General features: G+C 46.4%; 1 protein-coding gene across 3 annotated transcripts in view; it reads left to right on the forward strand.

The window, feature by feature from the left end:
• Positions 1 to 4504: 4504 nt before the first annotated feature.
• The window catches only part of eng (endoglin), a 29879-nt gene continuing 7278 nt past the window's right edge, over positions 4505 to 27105 (forward strand). For 2 of the 3 annotated variants that reach the window (XR_011038143.1, XM_068334007.1), the window contains exons 1-10: positions 4505 to 4787; positions 5360 to 5555; positions 14787 to 14926; positions 19398 to 19511; positions 23827 to 24004; positions 25556 to 25736; positions 25818 to 25920; positions 26063 to 26258; positions 26572 to 26723; positions 26808 to 27038. Coding sequence is in view for 2 of the 3 variants with exons in the window: in XM_068334007.1 (XP_068190108.1) it covers positions 5498 to 5555; positions 14787 to 14926; positions 19398 to 19511; positions 23827 to 24004; positions 25556 to 25736; positions 25818 to 25920; positions 26063 to 26258; positions 26572 to 26723; positions 26808 to 27038 (1353 nt within the window). In the remaining variant the exon portion in view is untranslated. The remainder of the gene's footprint in view (positions 4788 to 5359; positions 5556 to 14786; positions 14927 to 19397; positions 19512 to 23826; positions 24005 to 25555; positions 25737 to 25817; positions 25921 to 26062; positions 26259 to 26571; positions 26724 to 26807; positions 27039 to 27105) is intronic. The other variant, XM_068334008.1, reaches the window with a different exon arrangement.

Here is a 27105-nt window from a genome sequence, read left to right on the forward strand (position 1 = left end):
TCCGTCCATGAACAGCATCAACCAATCACATCGTTGAGATTCAATGTGGTTTGTTTGTCTGTCCTCTGACACCTGAATAGTAAACACACAGATAACACTGATCAACATACTAAAAACACCCCAGTAACACCCTAAAAATTCCCTGGTAACACCCTAAAGACACCCTGGTAGCACCCTAAAAACATCCTGGTAGCACCCATAAAAACATCCTGGTAGCACCCTAAAAACACCCTGGTATCACCCTAAAAACACCCTGGTATCACCCTAAAAGCACCCTGGTATTACCCTAAAAACATCCCGGTAACACCCTAAAAACATCCTGGTAACACCCTAAAAACATCGGGGTAACACCCTAAAAAAACACCCCGGTAACAGCCCAAAAACTCTTTTGTAACACACTAAAAATACCCCGGTAACACCCTAAAAACATCCTGGTAACACCCTACAAACTCTACAGTGTCACCCTAAAAACACCCTGGTAACACCCTAAATACACCCTGGGGTAACGAAGGGTGTCAAAGAGGGGTTGTTGAAATGCAAGTTTCACCAAGCCTCTGTTTACTAATGAGTGTCAGTAGCATGACACACATCACCTGGGTTAACCTGCTGAGTCGTTAGGGTTAGAGGGAGTTTCGAAAAGTCCTGATTACAAATACGCGAAAGGTGATGTCGCAGACCCCCGCCTCCCTGTTCAGAGATGGCTTCTCCCCTTTGACATGGCTTCTTTCACTCCTCTCTCAAACCACCTGTCTTCCCTGTCCAGGATCTAAACATTGGTATCCTGAAGGAGTGTTGGTCTTCCTTGAGGTGAAGGAACACGCTGAGTCTTGTCCTGCTGAGTTGACTCTTCTGTGTTGTTTAGTGGTTGTGTAGTTTCCCCTGTGTAGACATCTGAGCAGTCCTCGCTGCATTTAATGACCCTGTCAGGACATGAACGCTGGAAGGCCAGACCTCCCCCCTCGCAGCACCATAAGGAAATGAGAACGCTGCTGCGTGAACTCCATTCCCTGTCTCTGGCAGTCGGGCACCACAGACACCCGGTGGCACCGTGTGGGATCCATCGTCGAGCTATGATGAAAGACGACGGCCCATTGTTTCCTGTTATTGAAACATAACTCATGGGAGGTGGAGGGGTTGAGGCGGACTTCATTTAACAGGGAAGCCATTGAAGGAGAGTGCAGCTTTAAAAGTGTCCTGTGGTCGGCTCTGGATGTGATGGACGGCCTTCCGTGACACACGCCTCTAAATCCCAGAGTCATGTAAAGTGAACAGTCTGGTGTCGTCATGGCAACTGCAGGTCAAAACAGGTTCACCAGGTCAAAGAGCACAACATCACCTCAGAGACTACAAATAATAGGGAAATAGAAGAGGGGAAAGGGAAGAAGGTGAACGCTGCATTGTGTGACATCACCACTAGGTGTCACTAAACACCACACGCTGGCCTCCTGCTGACTCCCTGCAGAGAAAACATCGGCAGATTTCTCTTTTGCTAGGATGTTGTGTGCCAGACTTTCTGCTGATACAACCCGTGATCTCCACACACGTTGAGCCAAAACACACACACACACACACACACACACACACACACACACACACAGATTGACAGGGCTGCATTTTGTGAAATTGTGTGTATCGCAGCAGTTTTGTAATTGCTCAAATGCTTCTGTTGCATTGTTCGAGTGGAGTTTCTGCGTGTGATTTTTCCTCCTGCGCTGCCAGGACAGCGATGGTTTGACAGAATGATGACTCCTCAATGTTCGCTGCATACATTTATTGTTTCCTGCTCTTGCAGGAGGTAAAGTTTGCTTAGACTCTGTGATCAGGACAAACTTCTACGACCGTTTCTTAAAAAACTTCCTTCAAGAATTCTCCACGAGCAAACAGTGGCTAGGAAAAACGTCCTTTAACAGGCAGAAACCTCAAGCAGACCCCGACTCGTGGAACACAGGTAAAGGTTAAGAGTGGGTCGATTGGTCGGTGAATAAGTCGAGTCAGTCAAACGATTCAATTGGGTATCATCAGCATAGCTATGACAGTTGACAAAGTGTTTCCTTAGCAAATTACCTCAAGGGAGCGGGTATAAGATAAACAGAATTGGTCCAAGAAGCCAGACTTGAGGAACAAAGTTTATAATCAGCAGCGAACGGCTCTGAATCGGATGAGTCGAGTGTTCAGATTCAAACAGAATTTAAAGTTCTAGTTTTGACACCTAAAGTAAAAAGAAGGCCTGATTTAAATCTAACTTATGAAGACGCACAAAGTAAAATGAAAGTTTGACTTACCTGTTGAGTTCTTTGTTCCCTCGTAGTCCAAGGTGTTGAAATTGGTGGAAATTCAGGTGAGTTGGTTCCAGGGTTGTGCTGTAGGGCATCCTGGAACCGGTCCACAGGTAATTTCTGTTCCCAATGCTATGACAAGTTAGAACCTCTACTACGAAGAGGTACTCAGCTGCGTATTTGCTCGGTGAACAAATAAAGTTTTATAATATTGCTGCCTGCAACTCAGCAGGTTGGTCATCCATACTGCCCCCCTGCCCGGGAACCAGAGAGACGACCAACTGACTACTGCGGAAACGAAAATCAAGAACCCTCAAAGGAAGGTCAAAAGGACACAAGCAGAGATGGAGAAGAAACCCATATCTATCTGAGAAGACACCTCAGAAGCAAACATCTGAAAAAGTCACCCCAGAAGTGTGATCACACAGCTATGGGGCCAGAACGACCACAACAACCAAGACCCCCCAGAAGAACCTCCTACCAGCCCAACTGGTGGTACACCACGGGCTCAACGAACAAACCACGTCTTCTAGAAGTGCGAGTTGTTACCAAGGTTATGATTTTCAGCGAGAAGAGAGAGAAACAGGACATTTATCTTTACCTCTCGAAGGGAACCGTCTATTTGCATATCAATTAACAGAGAATGGTCCCTCTTGACTGATTAAAAGCAGTAAATAATTTGCACAGAAACAGACTCGACAGTATGAATAATGCATCCATTTCCTCTGTAAGAGTTTAAAGCAGACTTTATGGGACTGACCTTTAAGGGTACATCGTGTAGATAGTTGGCAAAAATGTAGTATATATAATCTGTTTTCAGAAGACATAAATACTGTAAAACAGGAATCACATGGTTTCATCACCTCTTACATCCTCACAGCGTGATGCTTTTGTCTAGACAGAGACATGCCGCCACCGCTGAGCCTCGCTTCTAATTTGGACAAAAATTGCCCTACAGCCAAAAAAACATTGTAAACCATCATCGACATGCCGGTAGAACTGTTGCCAGGAAACCTGGAGTTGCTAACAGGCCACTTATGACCTTTCTGCTCCTCCAGTCTTTCTTTTTATGAATTTTTTTTTGAACCATGTTTGTTAAAACTTCCCTGAGCTTCAAAGGCATTCCCAAATATCGGATATCGTTGTAATGTGGTGTTCGGGCGGGGTGGAGGACCTTAGGTTAGGGTTTTCTGATTGGACGGCAGCCCAGAAGGGACAAACCACAAAATGGGAAGGGCATTCAGTTGTTTGGAGTCTGCCAGCCCCCCACTAGATGGCACCAAACCGTCCACGCAGGGCCTCTAACTGAAACCATTTCCATATTAGTTCCATAATTGCGCCGGAATTGCCTCCCCAAGGCGTCGAAAAACTGGTTTCTACATTAAACTCATTGAGCTCGCTGTTCTCGTCAAGTTTATCTTTTAATTTGCAGCATAACAAAGAGCGAAGTGTGTTCCATTGTGTTGTGCAGCAGATGCATCACGCTGCGCAGGTGGAAAGGTAATAAGGGTTGGGAGAACATGCATCTGCTATTTCCTTCTCCTCAGTGGGGATATTTTAGAATATCATTGCAATTACGAGGTTCACACATCACCTCCCAACACAGACAACAACACAGAATAATGACCGTATTACAGGACGCATTACATTTTAAGAGATAGTAATGATGCACATTCTAGGAAGACAGAACCAGAGGCGGTTTTTCCTTCAAGTCTCCTGCCCACCTTCACGTTACCAAGTGTGTGTTTGTTCCTCAAGAAAAATCCAGCTCCGTGACAGCAGAGGATGTGACAATTATAGGTGGGCAATCTCGAAAACAGTTTGGTGCCAAATACCAAATTAAAGTGACTCATGAAGTTTCCTTTGTGGCTCCATCGCAGTTATTTTATCCACCATTTGTTTAAAAAAAATCTGAATCCGGTCCAAACCGGAGGATGTCTTCACGCTGTGGGCGAATTTAAACTTTATTATAGGAGATTTGTTTTTTTCTAACCGCATCGCATCAGATAATAACGTCATTATTTTATCTTTATTATTATCCGGTGGGACAACATGCTGTTAATGTGAATTTATGAAGGCAGGATGATATATTCCAAGGAGAGAGTTTATTATAAATGTAAAAAAAAAGTAGGAAAAATGGTAGGGAAACATCTCTCTTTGTTTTTAAAAGCTTTTATTATTATTTTTTTTAAGGCACAAAATTCCAGAAAATGACATCCATCGTGTTCCTGGATTCCATTTCCTTCCAATGACGCGTCTATTTTTTCGCTCCTGATGTTGATCAGAGGAGATTTCTGAAGGGGGTTATCGAATGAGGGCAGGCCTCCACAGTGGGGGGAGGTGGGTGAGAGGAAGAGGGGAGGAAATGGGGGTGGTGGTGGTGGTACAAAAGTAAATCAGCACCTCCCAGCAGCGGACAAAGTTAGGAAACTCCTGCTGAAGTCACATCTCTGAACGCAACCCTGGCTGGATTATAACGCGCCGTTGACCCCAGAGTGCAGCGCCTCGTAGGTAAGTCCACCTCATGACGCGTTCACGGGACGCTAAAACACGCTCCCCAGTCTGGACCGGATCTGTTGCGCGTCGTTAATTCTGCTCTGAGCTCGCCTGTCCGACAGAGAGGCGTTCAGGGGAATGCCGTGATTCTGAGTGTTTTCCTGTGCTGCTGAATAAACTCTTGACGCAGCCTCTCTCCCCCCCACCCGCATGAAGCATGAAACAAGAGCCGGCTCCCCCTCTTATCTGATCCCGGCATTGTGCTCGGATTTAGAGACGTGGATGTTGGAGGCTTCCTGGATCTGTGGTCCAGATGTGGGCGACCAGCAGATGACCTCTGGGCTGGGGGGGTGCCGTCTGACTGGTTCTTACTCATGTTGATGAACGGTGTTGTGTATTTTAGTCTGGTGTCGAAGCCCCCTCTGATGAGCCCAGAGCCCAGGTCACATGACCTGATGCATGGCTGATGGGCTGTAGGCGGCTGTTACACAACAATAGCCTGGGGTGGCGTTCAGGTGGGGCGTCCTCATCCGCCATCCCGTCTCCTGACTCCCTCCCTCTGTGTTCCTGACCTTGTGACCCTTCAGCCTGGGACCGCCAGCTTCACTGCCGTCACCGTCATTGTTGCTCTTCCTCCAGACGAGGACACTTCAAGGCCCGACCCCCTACCTCCCCAGACCAGAGATCCAGACCCAGATTCAGACTCCCAGCCTGGCTCTGCAGAGATGGATGGTCACATGATGCGCCTTGCCCTGCTGCTGTGCATCGCTGCTGCAGCCTCCGGTGAGTCTGACTGTCTACCTAGCTGTCTATGTATCTATCTATGAGTCTATCTATGAGTCTATCTATGAGTCTATCTATGAGTCTATCTATGAGTCTATCTATGAGTCTATCTATGAGTCTATCTATGAGTCTATCTGTCTATGAGTATCTATGAGTCTATCTATGAGTCTATCTATGAGTCTATCTATGAGTCTATCTATGAGTCTATCTATGAGTCTATCTATGAGTCTATCTGTCTATGAGTATCTATGAGTCTATCTATGAGTCTATCTATCTATGAGTCTATGAGTCCATCTATGAGTCTATCTATGAGTCTATCTATCTATGAGTATCTATGAGTCTATCTATGAGTCTATCTATCTATGAGTCTATGAGTCCATCTATGAGTCTATCTATGAGTCTATCTATGAGTCTATCTATCTATCTATCTATCTATCTATCTATCTATCTATCTATCTATCTATCTATCTATCTATCTATCTATCTATCTATCTATCTATCTATCTATCTATCTATCTATCTATCAATGATGGTCTGGTTACCTCTCCATCGGTCAGACTAGTTAGTGCTGACTAGTAGTTTATTGTCCGGGGGGGGTTGGGTTGAGTCCAAACACTTGTTGCTCTGAATGGTATTCGACCCATCAATGGTTCTGTGTTGTTCTCGCTGAAGAATAAGATTTTATTGCTCAAGAAACAAGAACAACATGCGTGGAGTTCATTGATTCGATGTGGACCCCCCCAACACACACACACACACGCACACCGTTACACTCCTGTGCCCATATCAGATTCAAACCTGTAATCCATGCGAGGTGTCGGAGGGAGCTGAAGCCCTCCGGCGATAATCCGGCCTCACACTCGTGGCGCCGCTCGGCTCGGATGCCTGGGGGTGTTTGGTTCGCGCTTCCCCGTAGCAGCCTCATGTTTTTCAATCGATGAGACAATGCTACCAAACGTAGCTCAGCTATTATCACTGGAATGTTTAATAGCAAGCTAAGAAACTTCTGATCCGCTTTCAGGACCCCCCCCCCCCAAGTTTGTATTTTCGACTGATGAGACGTCAGCGCTTCTAGAACCGTCTGCAGTTAGCTAACGGTCGTCTTGCCGCGTCCCCCGATGTACAAAAACGCCGCTTCTTCTTCTACTTTTTTTGTCTTTCTTGGGGGGGGGGGGTGTCTGGAAGGAGCTGGCCTTAATAGCCCATGTGACTCCGATCTGGCAATGTGGTCGTCTTGAAAAGAAGAGCCGAGGATTTTATTCCTCCGGTTATTTTTGCGTCTCCCGTGACCGTCCGCCGTCGGCTGTCTTCTTCTTCTTCTTCTTCTCCTCCGTTGGGCGTGTCCCGTTAGCCATCCTTTCTTCTGTCTCCTCCAACTGTCCTCATGTCTTCATCACTTCGTCCATCCACCGTCTCTTTGGTCTTCCTCTTCCCTGGTAGCTCCATCTTCATCACCCTCAACATCTTCATTCCTGCTTTAGCTTAGCGCTGCTTTATCCCTTCGTGGTCGCGTCACTGATCAAACGAAGGACAAACCTGTGTGAGGTGGACATTGTATTAATCCTCTTGTGCATAGAATAGAATATTAACCCCTCTGTGGTCGCTCTGCTGGTTTAACACCCTCCCCACCGGCGGCTTGAGGCCGCAGGCGCAGACAGAGCGCGCAAGTAAAGCCGTGAAAAGGTAAATCAAGCGCTCCCTGGGGGGCTCCCGTGGCAGCGGCGTCTGGCTGCAGGTCTTGTGCTTTACTTGAGCTCAGCTGGAGCTTTATTGGAACTTTTATTTGTTGCCGTCTGTCCGCTCCTTGATAATTCCCTCTGAGACGTTCGGAAGCATGATCGGAATACGTCACGGAGTAAAACAGCCGGAGTCCACAGGTCCTCGTCTCATATCTTTGCCGATCCCCCTTCATTTCCTGGAACTGGAAATTTGATCCCCCCCCCCACCCCTCCTCCAGCCCCCCCTGGCCTATGTCAGACATTTATTACATTTTTGACTGATGCGGTGTGAAGACTGGGGGCACTAAACCTCCACCACAGTTATTTAACGGTCTCCACCGCATCGGACTCTTCGTGTCAGGAATCAACGCTCGGCTGGATGGAACCATCACATCCATAAAAGTAAATCGAACCCATCCTGAAAGGTGTGTCTCTTTCTTCCTGAAAGGCCCCTCCCCACCCCCCCAGCGTGTCACCCTGAAACGTGACAAGGGGGCAGAACATCCTGGCTTCCACCTCACCCAGTCAGGTGGAATGGTTTCCAGTTTAGCTGTAATCCCTGGACTGGTTTTGGTCAGGCTCCAGTGACAACCTGGTTCCAGCACAAAGCCCCCCCACCCCCCCGAGGGTAATTGTGTTCAAATGTTTGCCTGAGGGTCTTACGTGGGGCGGCCGTGTTGTTCTGCTGGTGCCAGGATCACACAGGCGGTGGCGTTTCAGCACTAATGAACTTTTTGGTTTTTTGATTGTGTGAGTCCTTTTGATGAAGGGGTCCAGGATTTCCTGGGATTCTAACCCGGTCCTAACCCGGTTCTAACCCGGTTCTAGCTCGATTCCAACCCGGTTCTAACTTGGTTCCAACCCGGTTCTAACTTGGTTCTAATCCCATTCTGACATAGTTCTAATCCGGTTCCAAACCGGTTGTAGTCTGGTTAGAACCCAGTTCTAACCTGGTTCTAACCAGGTTCTAACCTGGTTCAAACCTGGTTCTAACCCGGTTCTGACCCGGTTTGTGGTGGATTTCTTCTCTGCCAGCCGACACGCCGTTAATGTGTTTAATTCCGTGATGGATGCGACGCCATCAGCGACGGATAAGCGACGATGAACCGGGCGCTTCGCTCCGGCTTTGATCGGATCACTGCTGCCGCTTATGTTCCAATATCCTGGCGACGCCTTCAGAAAGAACCTTTGGTTTGTTTATTGTTAAAACATTCCCATAATGCAACAGGACAGCTGCTCTGTCACATTTTGTCTGACACAAGAAGCTGCCGTGTGTGTGTCTGTGTATGTGTGTGTGTTAATGTGTGTGCGTGTGCTGTGTTGTCACAGCTTCTAGTTGACATGGCAATGGTAACCACGGCAACAGTCCGGAACCAGTGTCTATTCAGGCACCCAATCGTTTAAACGGTTCTGGAACCAGGTGACCCAACTGATGACATCATCGGGGTCATTTCGTCACCGCTCTACGTAACCGGATCAGTCGTCATGACAATAAATTCCACGGTTAGAAGCCTGATTTTCACTTGATGGACTCCACTAGAACATCGGAATCGATGTCTATAGAACTTTTAATAGACAGATGAGGTGGATCAATACTTCTATCGATCCGGAGGGAAATTTGGCGAGTTTCAAGCGAAAGAAAGAGCGTCAACTGGTTGAAACCAGCAAATAAAGAAAGAGTCCATCAGGTTGCGGTTCCCAGACTCTTTCCCGGAGCAGTTCCCCCCCCCCACCGCCCCGACACAATGACTGCTACCTCTGAAGCTAACAGCTGGACACATTATCAATTATCTCTGCGTCTGGCTGCAGTCTTTGTGTTTAGTGATTTTATCCGCTGTGTACCCGGCATTTCCTGCCGGGGAAGTCGTGTTGAATATGCCCCCCGCTGCAGCCACTTTCCCACTGGGACGCCGACACGACGTTAAATACCAGAATCACATTTTGTGCCACCCCCCTCCCCCTCCCTGCCCCTCTAGACTCTCCCTCCACGGGCTGAAGGAAAAGCACAAAAGTGATTAGTGAGCGACTCAGGAATTGTGGATGGGGAGGGGGGCGTCGTTTGAAAATTAATCCTGAAGAGGGAACGGGCGTTTTTGAGCATTTTTTGTATTATTTCACATCATTTTAATTGTTTTTTTTAATCTAATTTAATTATTTATTTTAATATTTATTTTATTTACTTTATTCTAACTTATTTCAAGTTATTTCATTGGATTTTTACTTGATATTTTTTATTTTCTATTTTATGTTCATGGGTTTTCTGGCGCGTCTGTTGTGTTTTTATTTATCGACTGGAGACCTTGTGTTTATTTAAATTGTGCTGTATAAATAAAGCGCACTGGATTGGATTGGACTGGAATGAGAGCCAGACAGACAGACAAACGGCGATAACGGATTTTGTAAAGACGGATGGATGGAGACAGACTGAACTCGGTATGACTGTCAAAGAACTGATAAGTAGTTCAGAGGATGTGAGAAAAGAGAAGTAAATATGGAGATAGGAACAGCGACGAGATAGAGATGAGATACAGCCGCCACCCCCACCCCACCGGTTATGTCACATGTCTAAGAAAGTGAAATAAACGAAAGAATCCGAAACAACTAGAAACTATTTCTGAGGTTTCCCCGAAAGGAAGAGGAAGAAACAGGAAGGGATGACAAAGCTTTCTCTGAATAAGCTCAGGGCCAAAAAAAAAAAAAGAAGGAAAAAAAAAAAAAGCCCCCCCCTCGTGTTAAATATGGCGTCCCGAGTCAAAACAGTCCACTTCCCCTGTTTTACTGGAGCAGCGCTCCGGTCAGACTGGGTGGCAGGGAGACGCGACCGCTTGTCGGTGCCTCGGACCGATTTCGATCTCCTCCGTTGCGACGCCCCTCCCAAACAACAATCCACTCCGACTGCGCCGCTTTTCCTCTGTTTGAATCCACAAGTGCTGCGCTTAGGGGGGGCCGCTAATGTTCCCGTCGGAGGGGTGTGGAGGGGTGGGGGTGGGGGTTTCCCACATGTCTCGACTGGCACACACCTGACCCGACGATCAGGTGCGACCATAAAAGCGTTGGCAAATCCGCGGCGCCTCTAATCGTGATTGCGCGTCGCGCTCATTAGCAAGATAAACGCTACGTCAGCGCGGCGACCGCCTCTACGCAGATAACACCCGACTTTATCTTTGAGTCTGTCCGCTCTAGACCTCTAGACCCCGGGCATCGGCTCGGATTCACGCAACCTCCATCCTGCTCGAGGTGTTCAGGACAGGTCCTGGGGCCTCTGAGCTCTTTCAAAACAAGAGCATGGCTTCCGTGTTCCTGAATGATGAGTGGATGGGCGTAATGAGGGGGGTGTTATTCAGAGCACACACCGTCGTCTTCATCTGTGTCCGAGTCCTCATGGACAAAATGTTCTGTTAAACGTTGTAAGATACTTCGCGTCACGTTTTTCCACGAAACGGGAGGTTCTTCTTTCACCACCGACAAATCCCCTGGTGGCAAACGCTGATGTTTGCGTGTCCAGTTTAACGTTGAGATGCATGTTAGTGTTTCTCCGATGCATTAAAGGAGCTGTGATGCGGGAGTCAGAAGTCCCCTGGTCTATATTTTTCCCCTTTTTGGCGGTTACTTGTAGTGTATAGAGATGTTTACCATCCCTGGTGTTTCGTCTCATACTTTGTGTTGTACTACCTGTGTTGTACTACCTGTGTTGTCCTGCCTGTGTTGTACTACCTGTTGTACTACCTGTGTTGTACTGTCTGTGTTGTCCTGCCTGTGTTGTACTGCCTGTTGTACTACCTGTGTTGTACTGCCTGTTGTACTGCCTTTTGTACTGCCTGTTTACCGTGGGTCAGAGAGGACTACAGTTTCATCTGTGCCCTATGTCGTGCATCTATGGTACACTTGAATAAAGCTGACTTTGACTTTGAATCGTTCTCTCGGATCAGGTCAGAACTTGGACTTGGCTCGCTTTTGCATGCGATTTAAAAACTTACAACGCCCTCATTAGCATTCCGCCCTCGTTGTTGAAACATTCATACTTTTTGGCAAAAAAAAAAAAAAAAAGCAGCGAAGAAAAAAACCTGCTAATTTCTGTTGCTTCTACAGGAAGCATATGTTGAGCAGAGGTACATTAATCTTGAATGATTGGGAGCATCTACTGTGCAACGACGCGCTTCAATCTGTTGTGGTGCGCTCGCAGTGAGCATTAAACGCGGTAATTATTCTGCCAATTAACACGCAGATGATTAATTGTGTTTACCTCGTGCTCTGTTGGTGCACAGGGGTAAAAATCTAAACCACCAAAGTAAACCCAACCGACGCCCAGAAACCCACGGCGTCTGGGAGTACCTGGGAGCGGGCCGTGAACGCCGGCGTGAAAATGATGGTGCATATTTTTCACGCCTACAGTTAAATCCATCTCCGGAATGGAACGGCTAATTGCTAGCAGCAGACGTAGCGCCGAGTGGCTGGATGGATGGAGGAAGGGAGGGATGGACGTTCCCTATACGCCGCCGTCGGGCTCGCCGTTCCGCTGACTTCCGCCAGCAATGAGACGGCGGGCGAATGGCTCCCAGAGGTGTAAACAGAGCATGTGTGAAGACAGGCTGTCTCCAGACCCCCCCCCCCACCCCTGACCCCGCCATTAACCGTCTAGTTCCTCCCCAGGCCTGAGCACACAGTCTTAGACCGTTAGACGAAGAAGACAAATTTCCTTTTGATGGAATTTCAGGACTTGCGAGGTGAGATGGTCAGGAAGTGTGTGTGTGTGTGTGTGTGTGTGTGTGTGTGTGTGTGTGTGTGTGTGTGTGTGTGTGTGTGTGTGTGTGTGTGCCGTATGGAGTGTGTAACATGTGGTATGAGGGGTGAGAGGCCAGGGGACAGTGGGGGCCCCTGCAGAGCACCGATAAGAGCTTGTTTACCTTCCTGTGGATGGTCAGGCCTCAATCTGCAGCCGCGGAAACGCCGGACAATAGGTGTGTGTGTGTGTGTGTGTGTGTGTGTGTGTGTGTGTGTGTGTGTGTGTGTGTGTGTGTGTGGAGGCCAGACAGACGCGAGCCAGCCTTGAAGCTCCCCTCTCCCTCGCCGACCACCTCTGATAGGACGGCTGGCTCCGCCCTCCCCTTCTCCCATCACGCCGTCCGATCCCGGACACAAACGGTTTCCTGAGGAGGGAGACGGTCCAGACGCCGTCAGCCCCCCCCCCCATCTTACCCCCCCCCCATAACTCTTTTTCTTTCCTTTCTATCGCTCTTTGCTTTCAAGTTGTGTCAGTCGTTCGCTTTCATTTGAACTTTTGGCGAGTAGCTGACGCTCTTTTCCGCGGTGATTTCCAGGGAGGGCGTGAAATGAAGCCCGGCTGCTTGCTGGCTGGGGGGTCGTGGGGGTGGGGTGGGGGGGGAGACAGATCCGTTTACTGGCAGCGGGACCCGAATTCCCTGGAAACCAAATCAATGTTTAGTCAAGGTGTAATAGAAATTTAAAATTCACCAACTCACCCTGGCGGTTTGTGTGACGCTCCAACTTCATTTTTATTTCTGCTGAATAAAGAGGCTGACGCTCACAAATATATAAATATATGAATATATAAAGATATGAATATACACATATAGAAAACAGCATGGACAGCAGCTCTGGCCATCGGATTCAGACTGTCAGGAACAGCCCCCCGACTCTCATTTCTATTATCGTATCTTATCGTGTCGAATCTTATGGTGTTGTATCGTATTGTATCGTTTCTTATCGTGTTGTATCGTATTGTATCGTATCGTGTCATGTCGCGACGTATGTTATTGTCTCGTGTCGTATCGTAAGTAACTCGGTGCCATCATGTCTCTGTAATCTGTCGTAAACCTGCAGAATCTTTTAGGACCCCGGATAAAACTCGTCGTTCGTAGTTTTAACGATGACTCTCAGCATCAGCGGTCGGTTTAGTAATTGGTGTGTGTCCGCCGTCACCATGGTTACCAGACTACCTCTGTAATCAGGGTTTGTTCAACCTGTTAAATCTTATTATCTAAATCTGAAAGTGCATTACCCTTCGCCCAGTTGGGATTTGGGATTGGGATTATCAGCTGTAATCGAGCACATGGCTAACAGGTGTTAGCGCCGTCCTGCTCATTAACACCAAATTGGCCATGATCAATTTTGTCTCAATCGATTAAGCGTCCGGTGACTTTGCTATATCATGTGTAATTCGTTTTCCCCGTTAAGTCTTGAACATCGGCCATGTGCGAACGCGCATTTTACCCATAAGCCTGAGCGTGCTTCCAGAATGAACGTATATACGGAGGGCCCTCCCTCATGCCCCATAATGCCTTCTGTTCACGGCGCTCCTCATACATAACATCTAAATGGAAATCGCTGCATCCATAAACATGTCTTCTTATGGGATGGAAAAATCCCAGGCCTGATGTTAGCAGATAAAGACGACCCGGGAATGGAACGCTCCTTCTATACCTCATTTACAAGAAAACTGCTTAGCGAGGCCGTCGGCATTTCCGGGGTTGAGAGGGCAAAATGAATGTTCTTCATATCCTATAGTGACTTGTAAAAAGGACACACACACACACACACACACACACACACACACACACACACACACACACACACACACACACACACACACACATAAAGTGAAACCCGTGGGTGTGATTGATTCCCAGACCTCTGGGGTGACGGCGATGGGCCGTTGACTCTGTCACAGCACAACAAGAGAGAAATAACTTTATGGGACGTGGATATTGAGCAACAGACATTAAGAGAGGGTCGGAATAACAGGAAGTCAACCTTGACCTCCGCGGCGTGGGAGGAGGACGAGGAGGAAGAAGGATGGATGGATGTCTCTTGATACGCAAGAAATGCTGGAGCACAAAGTTGGAACATTTGTCCAGGAATCCTCTGCCCCCAATCCTAATCCCAAAAACCCACCCCCCACCACCCATTTGTCCCGTTTTAACAGAGAGTCTGGGAGGAAATAATTCAGATTGTAAACAAACAGAATAAAGAAAAGACGATTTAACGCCTCGTTTTTTCGCCGTTTTTTTTAATTTTTTTTTTTACCTCGACTTTTCCCACTTCGCTCTCCGTCCATTCAACCCGCGAGCGATGACACAGCCTCCGCCGGGGCCTTTTGATTAATGCCTCTTCTAAATAAGGCACATCCTGTTGACCTTCCAAATTCTGCCATTTCCTATTAACCCTTTCCTCCCCATTTCCTCTTTCTCTCTCTTTTCCAGCCCGTCTCCTTTTCCGGGGGAACGCGACGGGAGGCGGCGAAGCGGTGTGTCACGCAGCATTTGCTCGCTAAATGAGCGGTTTCTGTTCCGATATCGCACCGTTGATGTCTCAGCACCTGGCGCTTTTGGAGGGTTGTTGAGGCGTGCATTGTGGGAACTGGTAGGGGGGAGGGGGGGGGTAGATCGCTTCTGCTCATCGTGCTTCTGATCGATCATTGAAGAGTAAATCCAATTTTCCCAAACGGCGTTAGAATATAAGACCCGGCTTAACCGGTCATGCTTTGTCCTTTCAGCCTCGCCCCAGACGTGCGAACCGAAGGAGGGTCACGACGGGAGGATCTACCTGAGCGAGATGCTGATTGGCTGCTGGACGAGCTTCACAAGTGAGGACAAAGGAGAGGTCCACATCCTGAACCTGAACTTTGACCCCCTGGTAAGCTTTTTAGGATTATTTAATACGAATGGACGCCAACACATATCCTCCAGATATATTGATGCACATTATTTTGATAGGATTCCCTTAAAGAAACGCCGTCATGGAAAACACACTACATATTAAATTGTGGCCGCGTACCATTTAGCTGCTTTGTCACGTCTGACTGGGACGCCTCACTGAGTTATTATAATTACTGTCAGCAAACCTGTGATTTTTAAGTCAAAACGTTTGCTGTTGGAAACCTGGGCGGTCCGCCTGACTCCAATGACTAATGGCGAGCAGCTGCTGATTGGCCGGTGAGAAGGTCACATGACGAGCCGACTCAGGACAAAGCAGGAGAAGAACGGCGCCTTTCGCAATGACCTCATGAGAGATTAGCGCGCAGAAAGCAGATTCATCAGACAAACAAACCAGAAGAGGCAAACAGGAAAGAGACGGCTGACTTACAGGAAGTCCACCGAGATTTACAAAATAAAAGTCGACAGGTGGTGAAGAGTTCCAGATAGGTGGAGATAGTCGGTAATCTCTGTCGTCTCTCTGCTTCAGACTAGATTAGGATTTACATACCAGGAAGTCAAGGTTCATTGGTGCTGCGTTCAAGGCACACTGGGAATTTTGAAAGTTACGCTTCGAGAAAGTTTGAAATAAGAGGACGATCCGTTTGCGTGGAGTTTAAACAGAATCCGCCAGCTTGTTTAAAATTCCTCCCTCAGCCAAACGGACTCAGATAGCGCGCAGGTTTTGTTTTCACAGCAGAAGTTTACGCTTTATGAAATGACACCTGAATGTAATCCCGGAGAACTTTTTAATCTATATGTTGTTATTGCCGCGCTCACACTCCATTTTTCACTGTCCGACACTGTCGGTCAGCTCACATTAGTCATTTCTTTATCAGCGCGCTGTTTCTTTGCTTCCTTTGTTCTCATACTTACTTGTTTGAGTAACTGCTGTTTATTTTCTCCTTTTATTTCTCCCTCTGTTGGTCGTTTCTTCTATTTTGGCAGCGACAAAACCAGACGCGCCGTGTCGTGTCGCTATGACGCCGTCGCTGCCTGCGTCCATCAGCTTTCTAAAAGCCGTTGGAGCCTCCAGGGAAACTTTAACCAGTCGCCTAATTTGACTTGTGCACGAGCCTTTTCTCCTCATTTACTTTTTGAAATCTGGATGTGGAACTTTATTTCTGACGTATAAAGATGCAGGAGACGTATTTCCTTGATTCTTTTTGCTGTGCATTCAGGTCCTCCGTCTTTCCCAGGGTAGAACTTATTGGCAAACATATTGCTTAACTCTTTGGCACATCTTTGTTCTCATTAAATAGATAGCGGCGTTCCAGCATATTTAATGTACTGGAAATTAGAAGAGCAGGCAGTGATTGATGACTCAACAGCTTTCAGGCATATTGGGAATGACTGGGAATTTATTATCATATATTACCAGAAGAGAAAACCCAGTAGCTCTGTTATGTTGGAGGATATGAAAAAAAACCCTTTTCCCCATGTAAACAACACTAAACTCACCCTCTAAAACTCATCATGTCATAATAACAAAACAATAAGGCAATGAATTTGCCCTTTTTGAGACGTAATAAACCAATGATGTATTAAAAGTCCATTCATCCATCCATCTTCTCAACCTGCTTCATCCGCTGTGGCGAGTCAGGCCGTGGTGGAGCCTATCCCAGCAGACTGGGGGCGTGAGGCAGGGTAAACTCTGGGCGCGACGCCAGTGCACCATCGGTCAATTTGGAACTGGCCAATTAACCTGAAGGGCATGTTTTTTGGGGGCGGGAAAAAGCTGGAGAACCTGGAGAGAACCCACGAAGACACCGGGAGAACACGCAAACTCCGCACAGAGACAGGGTTGAACACCCATTATTTGATCTTTTGTCTCCTTAAGTAACCAGGAATGTAACAACCAAACCCTAACCCCTAACCTCTACCCCTAATCCTAACTTTAATCCTAACCCTAACCCCATTGGTGCAGAAAGTATGGGAGCGCAGCTCAGAGAGAAGCCAGGAGGTCACACGATGTCTTCCCCTGCAGGACTACCAGGGGTCGTTGGGACAAATGAAACAGGAAAGTAGTGGTAACATCTCCCAACGTCAGGAGACCCTTCGCCTGCCGCCGTCGTCTCTTCAGAATGGATTTTCTCTTCTCTCCTAAACAAAAAGGCAAACATATTCATCTTTCGCTTCAAAAGTACCAGTCAGATGGGATGTTTGCTCTCTCCTCCCCCACGTCCTTTATTCTTTAAATTTCCTTATCACCTCCTTCCTCATCCCTTTTGTTACTGGTGGTGATTTACAACCTGCCAGAGACGGTCGACTCTCGCAGTTTGAGTTATAAGGGGGAGCATCGTTGGGGCCGCCACAGGCCAGGAGCGTTCATATAAAGGAGGAGCTGCCCATTGATGTCACGCTCCGGCTCGGGTCGTCAGGGTCCTGGCTCGCGACCAACAATACACCAGCGGAGCCAATTCCAGTTAAAGGGAGAGAGAGCCAAAAAAGAATAAGTGGAAACTGCATCAGCAAAGGCCGCCCCGCCACCCCCCCCCCCCAGTCGAAAAAAAATGCTCTCGAGAAAAAAAAAATAAAAAGAAGTCTGAAAAGGAAAAACAATGGTATCTTGAAAGCGCAGGAACAAAAGTAGCAAAAGGTGAGTGATCAGGGTCAGCGACAGGCACGGGTTCAGAACGCCTGAATGAAAAGGATGAAGGTACAACAGAGACAATGACGCTCATTAGAAAAGAGTATTTAAGGAAAAGTTATCTCCACGCTGAAGGGAACGCCATTCATTACCAGCGTCTGCAGCACAATTCAGGTAAAAATCAAAGTGTTTTCTGAACAGAAGTGCTGCCGGAATTCAAAGTGCGAGCCGAGGCCGGTGGTGGAATAAGTCAGTCCCTCTCATGTTCCTTCTCCCCGGCCACCAGGCTCTAACCTTTATCTTTAATACCTTCTGAGGATGGAAGCTGTTAAAAAACAGAGAAATAATGAGCAGATGATCCTCGCCTTCCAGGAGCCGCTGTGATCACGTGACGCGTCTTCTTTGCGTCTCCGTCCGTCACACACTTTTGTGTGTGTGTGTGTGTGTGTGTGTGTGTGTGTGTGATGGACACATTGCTTATGTGTTTCTTTTGCTCAAAGGCAAAAATTACCGACGGCTCTCTTTAGACCTAATTTGTTTCTGCAGCGGTCTGAAAGAGTTCCATCGCACAGGAACGAACTCATCGGAATTCTCTTGGATGAAACTCCGGCAGCATCGGGTGGCGGAATGAATGTATTATTAGGGATCCGCGCTGTTTTCCCAGCATGCATCACAACCTCCTGAAAACAATCCACCTTCAATAGAAGCCGAATAAAATATTTGGTGTGAGAAGACATCGCAGATGGATGAAAGTGGAAATTTATCTTTATGAATGTTAACTTTCCACTAAAGCAGATATTCCAGGCATCCCCCCCCCCCCCCGAACTGGTCGTTTCTAATACACCAAAACCATAAAACTGAGCCAATTTCACATCCCTGATTCCTTCCCTTCTGCAAACCCAATTATCTTGGGACTATTACAGAAATGAAAGTAATTTAAACCAGGATTTATTGGAGTTAAGTTGGTCTCAGGGAAAAAAAAATAAGACGTATTATTCGCTAGTGAAAAGGTTTACTCGCCACCACTTATGCTCATAAATCCAGCGGTACCAGCTTGACTACACACCCCAGCAGAATGGTAATTAAGGCGTATTCAACGCTCCGCTGTAGGGGTGATTAGCAAATCAAATCTCCATTGTACAGCCCCCCACGAGGAAATATGCGTGCAATTATGTTAAAGAGGCGATCCGGAATCTAAATATCTCCGGGGTCGGACATGTCCAGAAAGAGATCCTGAACTGATGTTGGACGGCGGCCTGTGATGGTGTCTGACTCCTCCCCCCTTCTGTTGATCCCGCCCCCCACACTCAGCCGCTGCTTCCTCTATAGAGATGCACGTGTTGACATTTCATAGCTGCAAAGACAAGGATGGTTGTAAATCCCCCGCCGGTTTCTGCAGTCGAGCAGAAAATAGTCAGAGTTGTGTAAAATTAAACCGCAGTTAGAAGTCATTTTGAATCCGGTGCAGCAAGACAGCTGTCTGTCTCTCTCTCTGTCTCTCTCTCTTTCTCGACGGTAGATCTGGAAGTTTGTAAATTGCAGAATAATTGGCTCCTATTTTTACCAGAAGAAAATGCTCTCCTGTTGGAGGAATTGAAGGAGGTGAAAGAGGAATAATCCTGATTCCAGTTTTTTCTATGCAGATGACACCAAACGTTCAAGCAGATTTTTCTCATCTCAACCTCCTTCAATAAAACATGAGCTCTCATATTATATTATAAATATTATAGTATAATTTGTATAATTATACAGTATATATATATAATAATAATATTATAAATATTAACACCTCCCATTCTGTACCATCATGCTTTGCTTTCAGGACGTCAAGATGTTCACGCTGGAGATGAGCGACGCCACGCGCATGAACCTCATCCTCACATCGGCGGTCCGGGCCTACGGCGTCGCCAACCTCAACCCCGACGTCCACGTCTATGTGAGTGGCTGTTTGTTTGTCAACAGTCATCAACAGTCAGGCTGTTTGTTTGTCAACAGTCATCAACAGTCAGGCTGTTTGTTTGTCAACAATAAGGCTGTTTGCCAACAATCAGACTGTACTCACGACTACGTGTCTGGTTGTTTGTTCCCAGTATTTATTGTTGTACTGTTTATTTGTTTATTTATTTATTCCTTGTAGAGTTGTAGTATTCAGTAGTTGTAGAATTTAATTGTCGTAGTATTCAAAAGTTGTAGTTTTTATTTCTTGTAATATTCATTAGTTTTAGTATTTATTAGTTGTAGTTTTTATTAGTTCTAGTATGTATTGGTTGTAGTATTGACTAGTTTTAGTGTGTATTTCTTGTAGTATTCACTAGTTTTAGTGTGTATTTCTTGTAGTATGTACTAGTTGTGGTGTATATTTCCTGTAGTTTGTACTAGTTGTGGTGTGCATTTCTTGTAGTATGTACTAGTTTTAGTGTGTATTTCTTATAGTTTGTACTAGTTGTTGTGTGTATTTGTTGTAGTTTATACTAGCTGTGGTGTGTATTTCTTGTAGTTTATACTAGTTGTGGTGTGTATTCCTTGTAGTTTGTACTAGTTGTGGTGTGTATTCCTTGTAGTTTTTACTAGTTGCGTGTATTTCTTGTAGTTTTTACTAGTTGCGTGTATTTCTTGTGGTTTGTCCTAGTTGTGGTGTGTATTTCTTGTAGTTTGTACTAGTCGTGTGTATTCCTTGTAGTTTGTACTAGTTGTGGTGTGTATTTCTTGTAGTTTGTACTAGTTGTGTGTATTCCTTGTAGTTTGTACTAGTTGTGTGTATTCCTTGTAGTTTGCACTAGTTGTGTGTATTCCTTGTAGTTTGTACTAGTTGTGTGTATTCCTTGTAGTTTGTACTAGTTGTGTGTATTCCTTGTAGTTTGTACTGTGTTAGCGGTGGTGTCGTGCTGCCTTCAGGGCCATCTGTCCGTCTGAGCGCTGGTGCAGCTGAAGCTCTCAGGCCTCGTTAGCAGACGATGAACTGTTGTTTGGCTCCGTCCAGATTCCCCGGTGGCATCAGGCCGTTTCCTCCTCGTGCTTTTATTATCCACGCCATAAAGTCAGGGGGAGACGTTGTGGAGTGGCCGGCGACGACGGGGGGGCAGCGGTGGTGCTGGGGGGCATCAGCTGGAGCGAGTTAATGTTCCAATGAAACAAGAGATTGTGCCTTTTTACACGCTGCCCTCTGATAATGTGTGTGAATTAAATCTAGTGAGGCAACTAAACGCCGTTGTTCATCCGCTTGAGCGTCCAGACGGTAAAACAGGAAACGCGTCGGGCAGCTGATCCCCTTCCAAGGAGGTTCTGTTTGTGTGTCAGCTTTTTAAAAAAATGTTCCTTAATTATTTAAAATGATTGATAATCACAAGCGACTTCCTTCTGTATCAAACCTGCTTTTCTCCACGCCAACAGGAAGTCGCTAGTGTCCGTTTATATCAGCCGAAGTGGAATCTGAGGCTTTTTCCTTGACAGGAAGAATCACAGCCGACGATTTATCAGCTTTATTGCGTTCCACATTCCGTTATCATCGGACTGTCGCCCCGGATTGTCGTCTTGGGAACGCTTGAGATGTGACAAACGGCGAGTCTCCTAAATTCAGATTGCCTCTGACAAGAAGCGATAGCTGGCTGTCGACCCTCCTCACTTGGACCCGTGACGAACTGGGTCATAAGAGCAAAACTGTTTATGTCAGAGTTTTCCTATCGCACTTGAATGCATCACTTTTCCTGGTCTCATGTTTAAAGAAATAAACTCCAGTATTTACTGTGTTCAGAGGATTTAACAGGATAATAACGCTGACAGCTGTCAAAGCGCGTCCTGTATGGTCGTCCTGCCCCTAGGAGCCTGGACATCGTTGCCCGTGACGACAGGATGTTTTTGTGGGATGGAGGGAGTCGCTGGGGGATAACAGTGTTTGACTGCAGATTGCAGGGGAAGAGACACAGCATCTGTTCTGTGTCGGAGAAGCAACGTCACCGACGCCACAGCTTGGCACCGGATCGCCGTCGCTCTGGCCTCCAAAAGCTGCTGTCAGCAGGATTGCTGATCGCTGCTGTTCTTCTCAGTGTTACACAACAGCGTGTCCGTCTATACAATGGGAAATATGCAACAAATCATTCTGAAGTATTGATTGGTGGACACCGCTGAGGAACCTCCCCTCTGGTCTGGTTTCTGTTTTGTGTCTTTTTGACAAAAGGAATTTAGGAATTCAAGCTTTTAAAAGTCTTCTAAGTCTCTACCGTGGAGTTTAAGATGCAGAAGCAGAACCCGAAAATACGAGTTTAATCCGACTGAGATTATAAATCAAGCAACATTTAACCATTTAAAATAACTAAAATCATTTTAATCCATTCCAGCCATATAAAAGAAAAACATCAAACCCGCTAAATTATTATTGTTTTTATTTTTAAAATATTTTTTTATCAACCAATAAACACGCAGACTTTACCTGTGTATAATTAATTATATATAAGTTACATAAACTCATGAAGAATGAAAAGAAACGAAAAGTCAGGAGAACACACGAGCTACGTCTTTACTCCACCAACGAGAACGAGATCTGGTCTCACTGATGTTGTATCCATCCGCCAAGTAGAGGTGGTTTTCTGAATATCGTATCTCAGATTTTCGCTCATATATCGAACAAAAATATTGACGAAATGACGACTCGTATCTCAAATAACTTGCTCTAAAAAGCTGTATTAAATCCATGTTCATGCGTTCATAAGATGTTCTTTTCTTTTTTAGCATGTGGTGGATGGAGGGATATTTTGTAGCTCATTTTAACATTCTGGTGAGGCGACATCCTTGCATTTCTGTAGCTGAAGAAAAAGCAAAAGGTCGTTTTTGCGGCGGCGGCTCCGGCAGTAATACCGACGGAAAATAAGGGGATCGTCTGTTTCCTGTGAAGGTGAAGGATCTCAGCCATGCATAACTCAGACAGAACATCCTTCCCAAGGCAGACCATCAGCAGAACCCCCCCCAGACAGAGGTCTGATTCCCTCCCAACCTTCAGTTCATTGACCCTTTGCTGTCAGACTGCAGAATATCAAACTGCTTCCACTTTATCGGACTTAAATTCCGCTCTAATCTACTAGAACGACTCTTCCGTCTTCATCCTTGTGTTCCCATCACGTCTGGGTTGGGTTTGGCTTTTTGTCACTATTTTTTTTAGAACCGTCGGGTTCACGTTCGGGTTCATCTTTCCTGTGTGACATAAGGACATGCAGGAGAGTCAGGAAGGGGACAGACATGTTTTAAAAAATAAGGTTTCAATGGATCATTCTGACAAAATTTGTCAAAACATTTAACATTTATTTATGTATATGAGCTTCAATTTGTGTAATTTTTGTTCAATTCAAATTTTTTCCAAGCTAATTGCAGATGCATTCATTTGATAGTTATTTTTTTCTCCAGGAAAACCCGACGCATACAAACTTATGATGCAGAAATCTCAAAATCCCGAAAGGCCGAGTGAATCAAATATGACACACTTGGCTTTAAAGGGTTAAACAAGTATTGCTTGATTGATTGAAATCTGGATGAGTTTAATGATCCAGTCCACATCCCCGCCTGCCTGTTGGGTCAGAATCCAGGAAGTATCCCACAATCTAAAGCTAAAAATATCAGCTATTAAAGATGGAGTCATTAAACTGGTCCTGGTCCTGGTCCTGGTACTGGTATCGTATCAGTTGTGTATTTTCCACACCGCTGAAGGAGATGTGGACCAACCAGCATTGATTTAATAATTCAAATTAAACCAGGCTTTAAATGTGTCGCCATCCTGAAACCCGACCGTCTCAGATCCCACATCTTCTCCTGCCTTCTTATTCATGCAAACTCCATTAATGTAAACTCCATTATTTCCCAGAGGCCCAGACGAGGAAGCTGTGATGTCTAGTCGATGGATGTATGTATATATTTATACCTCGTATGGAGCCAGTTTCCAGCCGACTGTGTGACGCACAAAGCTAAAAAAGGTCCCATTTCCTGGCCCCACTCAGGAAGCAAAGGAAAGACCATGGCTCCAACCGGGTTGTGCAACTGGGCTCGTGGACACTTAACCATAATAAACATTTCAGTTTAACGGGACCCCGGTCAGAGAATGGAGGGAGAGCTGGGTGGAGTCCTGGGTGGGTGGGGGGGGGTGTCCAACATGTCCGATAGGAGGTGAACGTGAGTAACGATGCTGCAGAGGGACCGCGGACAGACTCCATCGTCCTCCACTTGGATTTAATTAAAGTAATTGACATCACTTGACCTTTGCTTTGCAGGTAAACAAGAACGCCACCATTGTTCTGCCGGGTAATCAGCGCCGCAACAACATCCACGAGGTCGACTTTCCCAGTCAAGATGAGGAGCTGGTCGAGTGGGCGCAACAGACGTTTGGGGGGGTGACGTCATTCACCACAATCAGAAATCTGAAAACAATCTCATCGACGGGAACAAACGGTGAGAACTTCTCATCCTGGTTGATGTTTGATTGACTGTTTTTTTTTTCTCCCTGTAACGACGATGGGACCCAGGAGGAAAGCAGGAGGTGGTGTTTACCCTTTAGGGCGATAAATATGAACGCTAATAAGATCGCATGATACATCATCGCAGGATTCCATGGGTAAAAAAATGTGACGTTTTGATTTGGAGAAAATGAGATAGGCCAACATCCGAATCCCAGGAACCAGGATGAAAGCCTCAGAACTGCTTCTCAACTATAAAAAACACTTGTGATGAAATGCTAAAGCAAAGCAGCTCCTGTTTGGTTAGTTAGCTAGCGAGTTAGGTTGAACTAGACTAACTAGACCCCATCTAGTCCCCCATTTTCTTCCTTTTCCACGCAACCAGTCAAACCGGATGACCGCCCAAAAGAGTGTGGGTCCTGTCCGGAGTTTCTCCCTCAATGAGGGAGTTTTTCCCCGCCGCTATTGCTTATGCTTGCTCTGGAGGGTTCAGTTGGGTTTCTCTGCCTGTTAAAGCGCTTTGAAATGTCTGTTGGCATGATTAAGCGCTATATAAATAAAACTTGATTGATTGAGCTCCAACAAACAGTCATAGATAATAAAGACACGAAGGAAAAGGAAGTCACATCCTATCAAAGTAAATGTCCGACTAAAGATTCTGAACAGAAAAATATTTTCGCCTGCGGCTTCAGAAAGCGTATTTGAGCTTCTGGGGTGAAACTGTTGACCTTGAGGTTTTTTGCACAAACCCCCGTCTTTACTTTTTTATTCCAGATTAAGTGGCATTACAGCTATTAAAGCTGTTTTTGGGCATTTTTTTTTCTTACATCCGCTGTTTCCACTGACTCATCGTCCACAAAAGGCGTTCAGACTCCTCAAGCAGGGGAGAAATTTCCACGGCTGTTTTGTTCCATCCCTTGGCCCATCATGGGGTGCGAGGTGAACTTGCGTGGGCCCTGTTGTAGGCGTTTAAAGTCTGCTCGGTACGATGGCTGCGCAGAGAGACGCTGCCAAGTGGAAGGTTCTCTGAAGAGAACGAGCATGTGATTCAGGCCGGTAGAACGCCTGAGTGCGATTTGAATTTCAGGTCATGCTATCATCACTTAGCGGGGGGAGAGGAAGAGAAGTTTAACTCTCGTTGCCCGGCTACCAGTCAGTTAAGACATCTAGAAGTAGTTTGAGGTTAGTCTGGACCCCGGAGGGTTTGGAGGACTTACGAAGCTGCTGATCAGGATGAATTCAACCCGGAATGATGAACACTCGCTGTGGGTAGAGCGTCTGAAACCTAGCCTTTAGCGCTAACCAATGTGGGCGTCCCTGCGGTCTTCGTGTTACTCACATTTGGGTGTTGGTGGCGAGGCTAGAAGATACCGAGGGGAGACGTGATCACCCTGAAAACACCTGCTGGTTCCAGGATGGGTCTGGTCTCCTGGACCCGGGTCACGAATCTTGACCAGAGTAAAACTCAGTGATTAGAAGCCTTGTTTGTATTTGTATGATATTTGTGTCTTATTGTGTAAGAATCGACCTTTTTGCGTTCCTTCAGGAACCAAACCTGGATCTCCAAACTGCCTGCTAGAAAACGAAGATGCTGTAGAGAAACGTTTCATCAACATAAATACCGCAACCTTGGAGTCGTCATTCAAGTCCTGCTCTCCGCCCCAAACGGCCCGCGGCGACGAACCCGAACTTCACATCATCAACATCCCAGAAGACGCTGGCGTCTGGTAAACCCCTAGGAGACTCCCCTAGGAGGTTTGTCTATCTTCGCTTGAGACGTTCCTGTAACTTAAATCTTCGTTTTGCAGCAACGTGTCTCTTCGTGTGGATATAAAGAAGGCCGGTGTATTCCTCCGAGGCCCTCGGGGGACAACCTGGACCTTCGTCAACCCTCTGGACACCCAGTTTATTGTAAGCACACCCACACACAATCCAATAGAAGTCGCCTACTAGCCTACGACTACCTGGCTCACAGGGCAGACTGTTGGTTGGGACGGTTCCGCACATACACGAAGTGTTTTAACAGATTTTGTGAACTTCTCTCTCTCTGCAGTCTAACAATGACATCCTGCTGCCGGCCATGGCCCACAGAATCCCACCTTTACTGATATTTAACAACGACAGTGCAGAAAGTGTACAAATGGAGGCGTTAAGACATTTTAAAGCCAGCGCCTTCAGCAGCTACACCGAACTGATTCCAAAGGAATCGACTATTTTATTGGTCCTCGGAAAAAAAGAAAGCCCGGAAGGTGAGATGAAGCAAAAAAAAAAAAGTTTTTTTTTTTCTATAAAAAGAGCAGCCAGGAAGATGCAATGCATAAAAATTAGATCCCACCCTCATCTTCATCTTCGTCTCCATCATCTCCACGCATTCATTATGCCGTTTCAGCTTGAATGCGATGTTCTTTGAGTCGCTGCCGAAACTAAGCGTTGAAGGTTTCTTCACGAGGGCGAACAGACTTCAGATTGAACGTCTGAATAGTCGAGCGCGCCGTGTGTGTTTTAAGAGTCATTCCAGTTCATGCATACGATCTGATTTTAATTCATCCACTTGTCTCTCAGGCACAGAAATGTTCCCCGAACCAGTGGTTCCCATTACCACTAAAGCCCCTCCTCAGATGCCACTGCTGATGCAGCTGTTCGGCTCTCCGGACTACCGTGTTCCGCTCGACCCGAAAGCCAAGGTGCAGATCGACAAGAGAATTTATGCAGAGGTCAGAAATCCTTCACTCTTTTCTCAGAGTATCTCCCAGCTGCTGATGTCCAACATTTAAAGTCATCTACTCTGTCTCCTGCAGATTTCAGGACATACTTTGGGGAATATCGTCCTGACCATCAAGGTGATCCAATGCTTCATGCGCTCCAAGGGTTCCTGCCCCGTGGTGAAAGAGCTGCCCTTCATCCCACAGCCCTGCTCTGTGGATTCCTGCCCAGACAGCGCCCGGCTCAGCTTCTCCTTGGACTCCCTCCAGGAGCTGACGGCCACCACGTGGGACCTGGAATGCTCCGTCAGCTTCTGTCATAACGAGGTAGGAACTCCAACCGATCTCCCCAATGAATGATCCACGTAACGATTAATAGAAAGACCTTTTTTTT

The sequence above is a fragment of the Antennarius striatus genome, chromosome 15 (assembly GCF_040054535.1).
Source record: "Antennarius striatus isolate MH-2024 chromosome 15, ASM4005453v1, whole genome shotgun sequence".
Lineage (NCBI taxonomy): Eukaryota > Metazoa > Chordata > Actinopteri > Lophiiformes > Antennariidae > Antennarius > Antennarius striatus.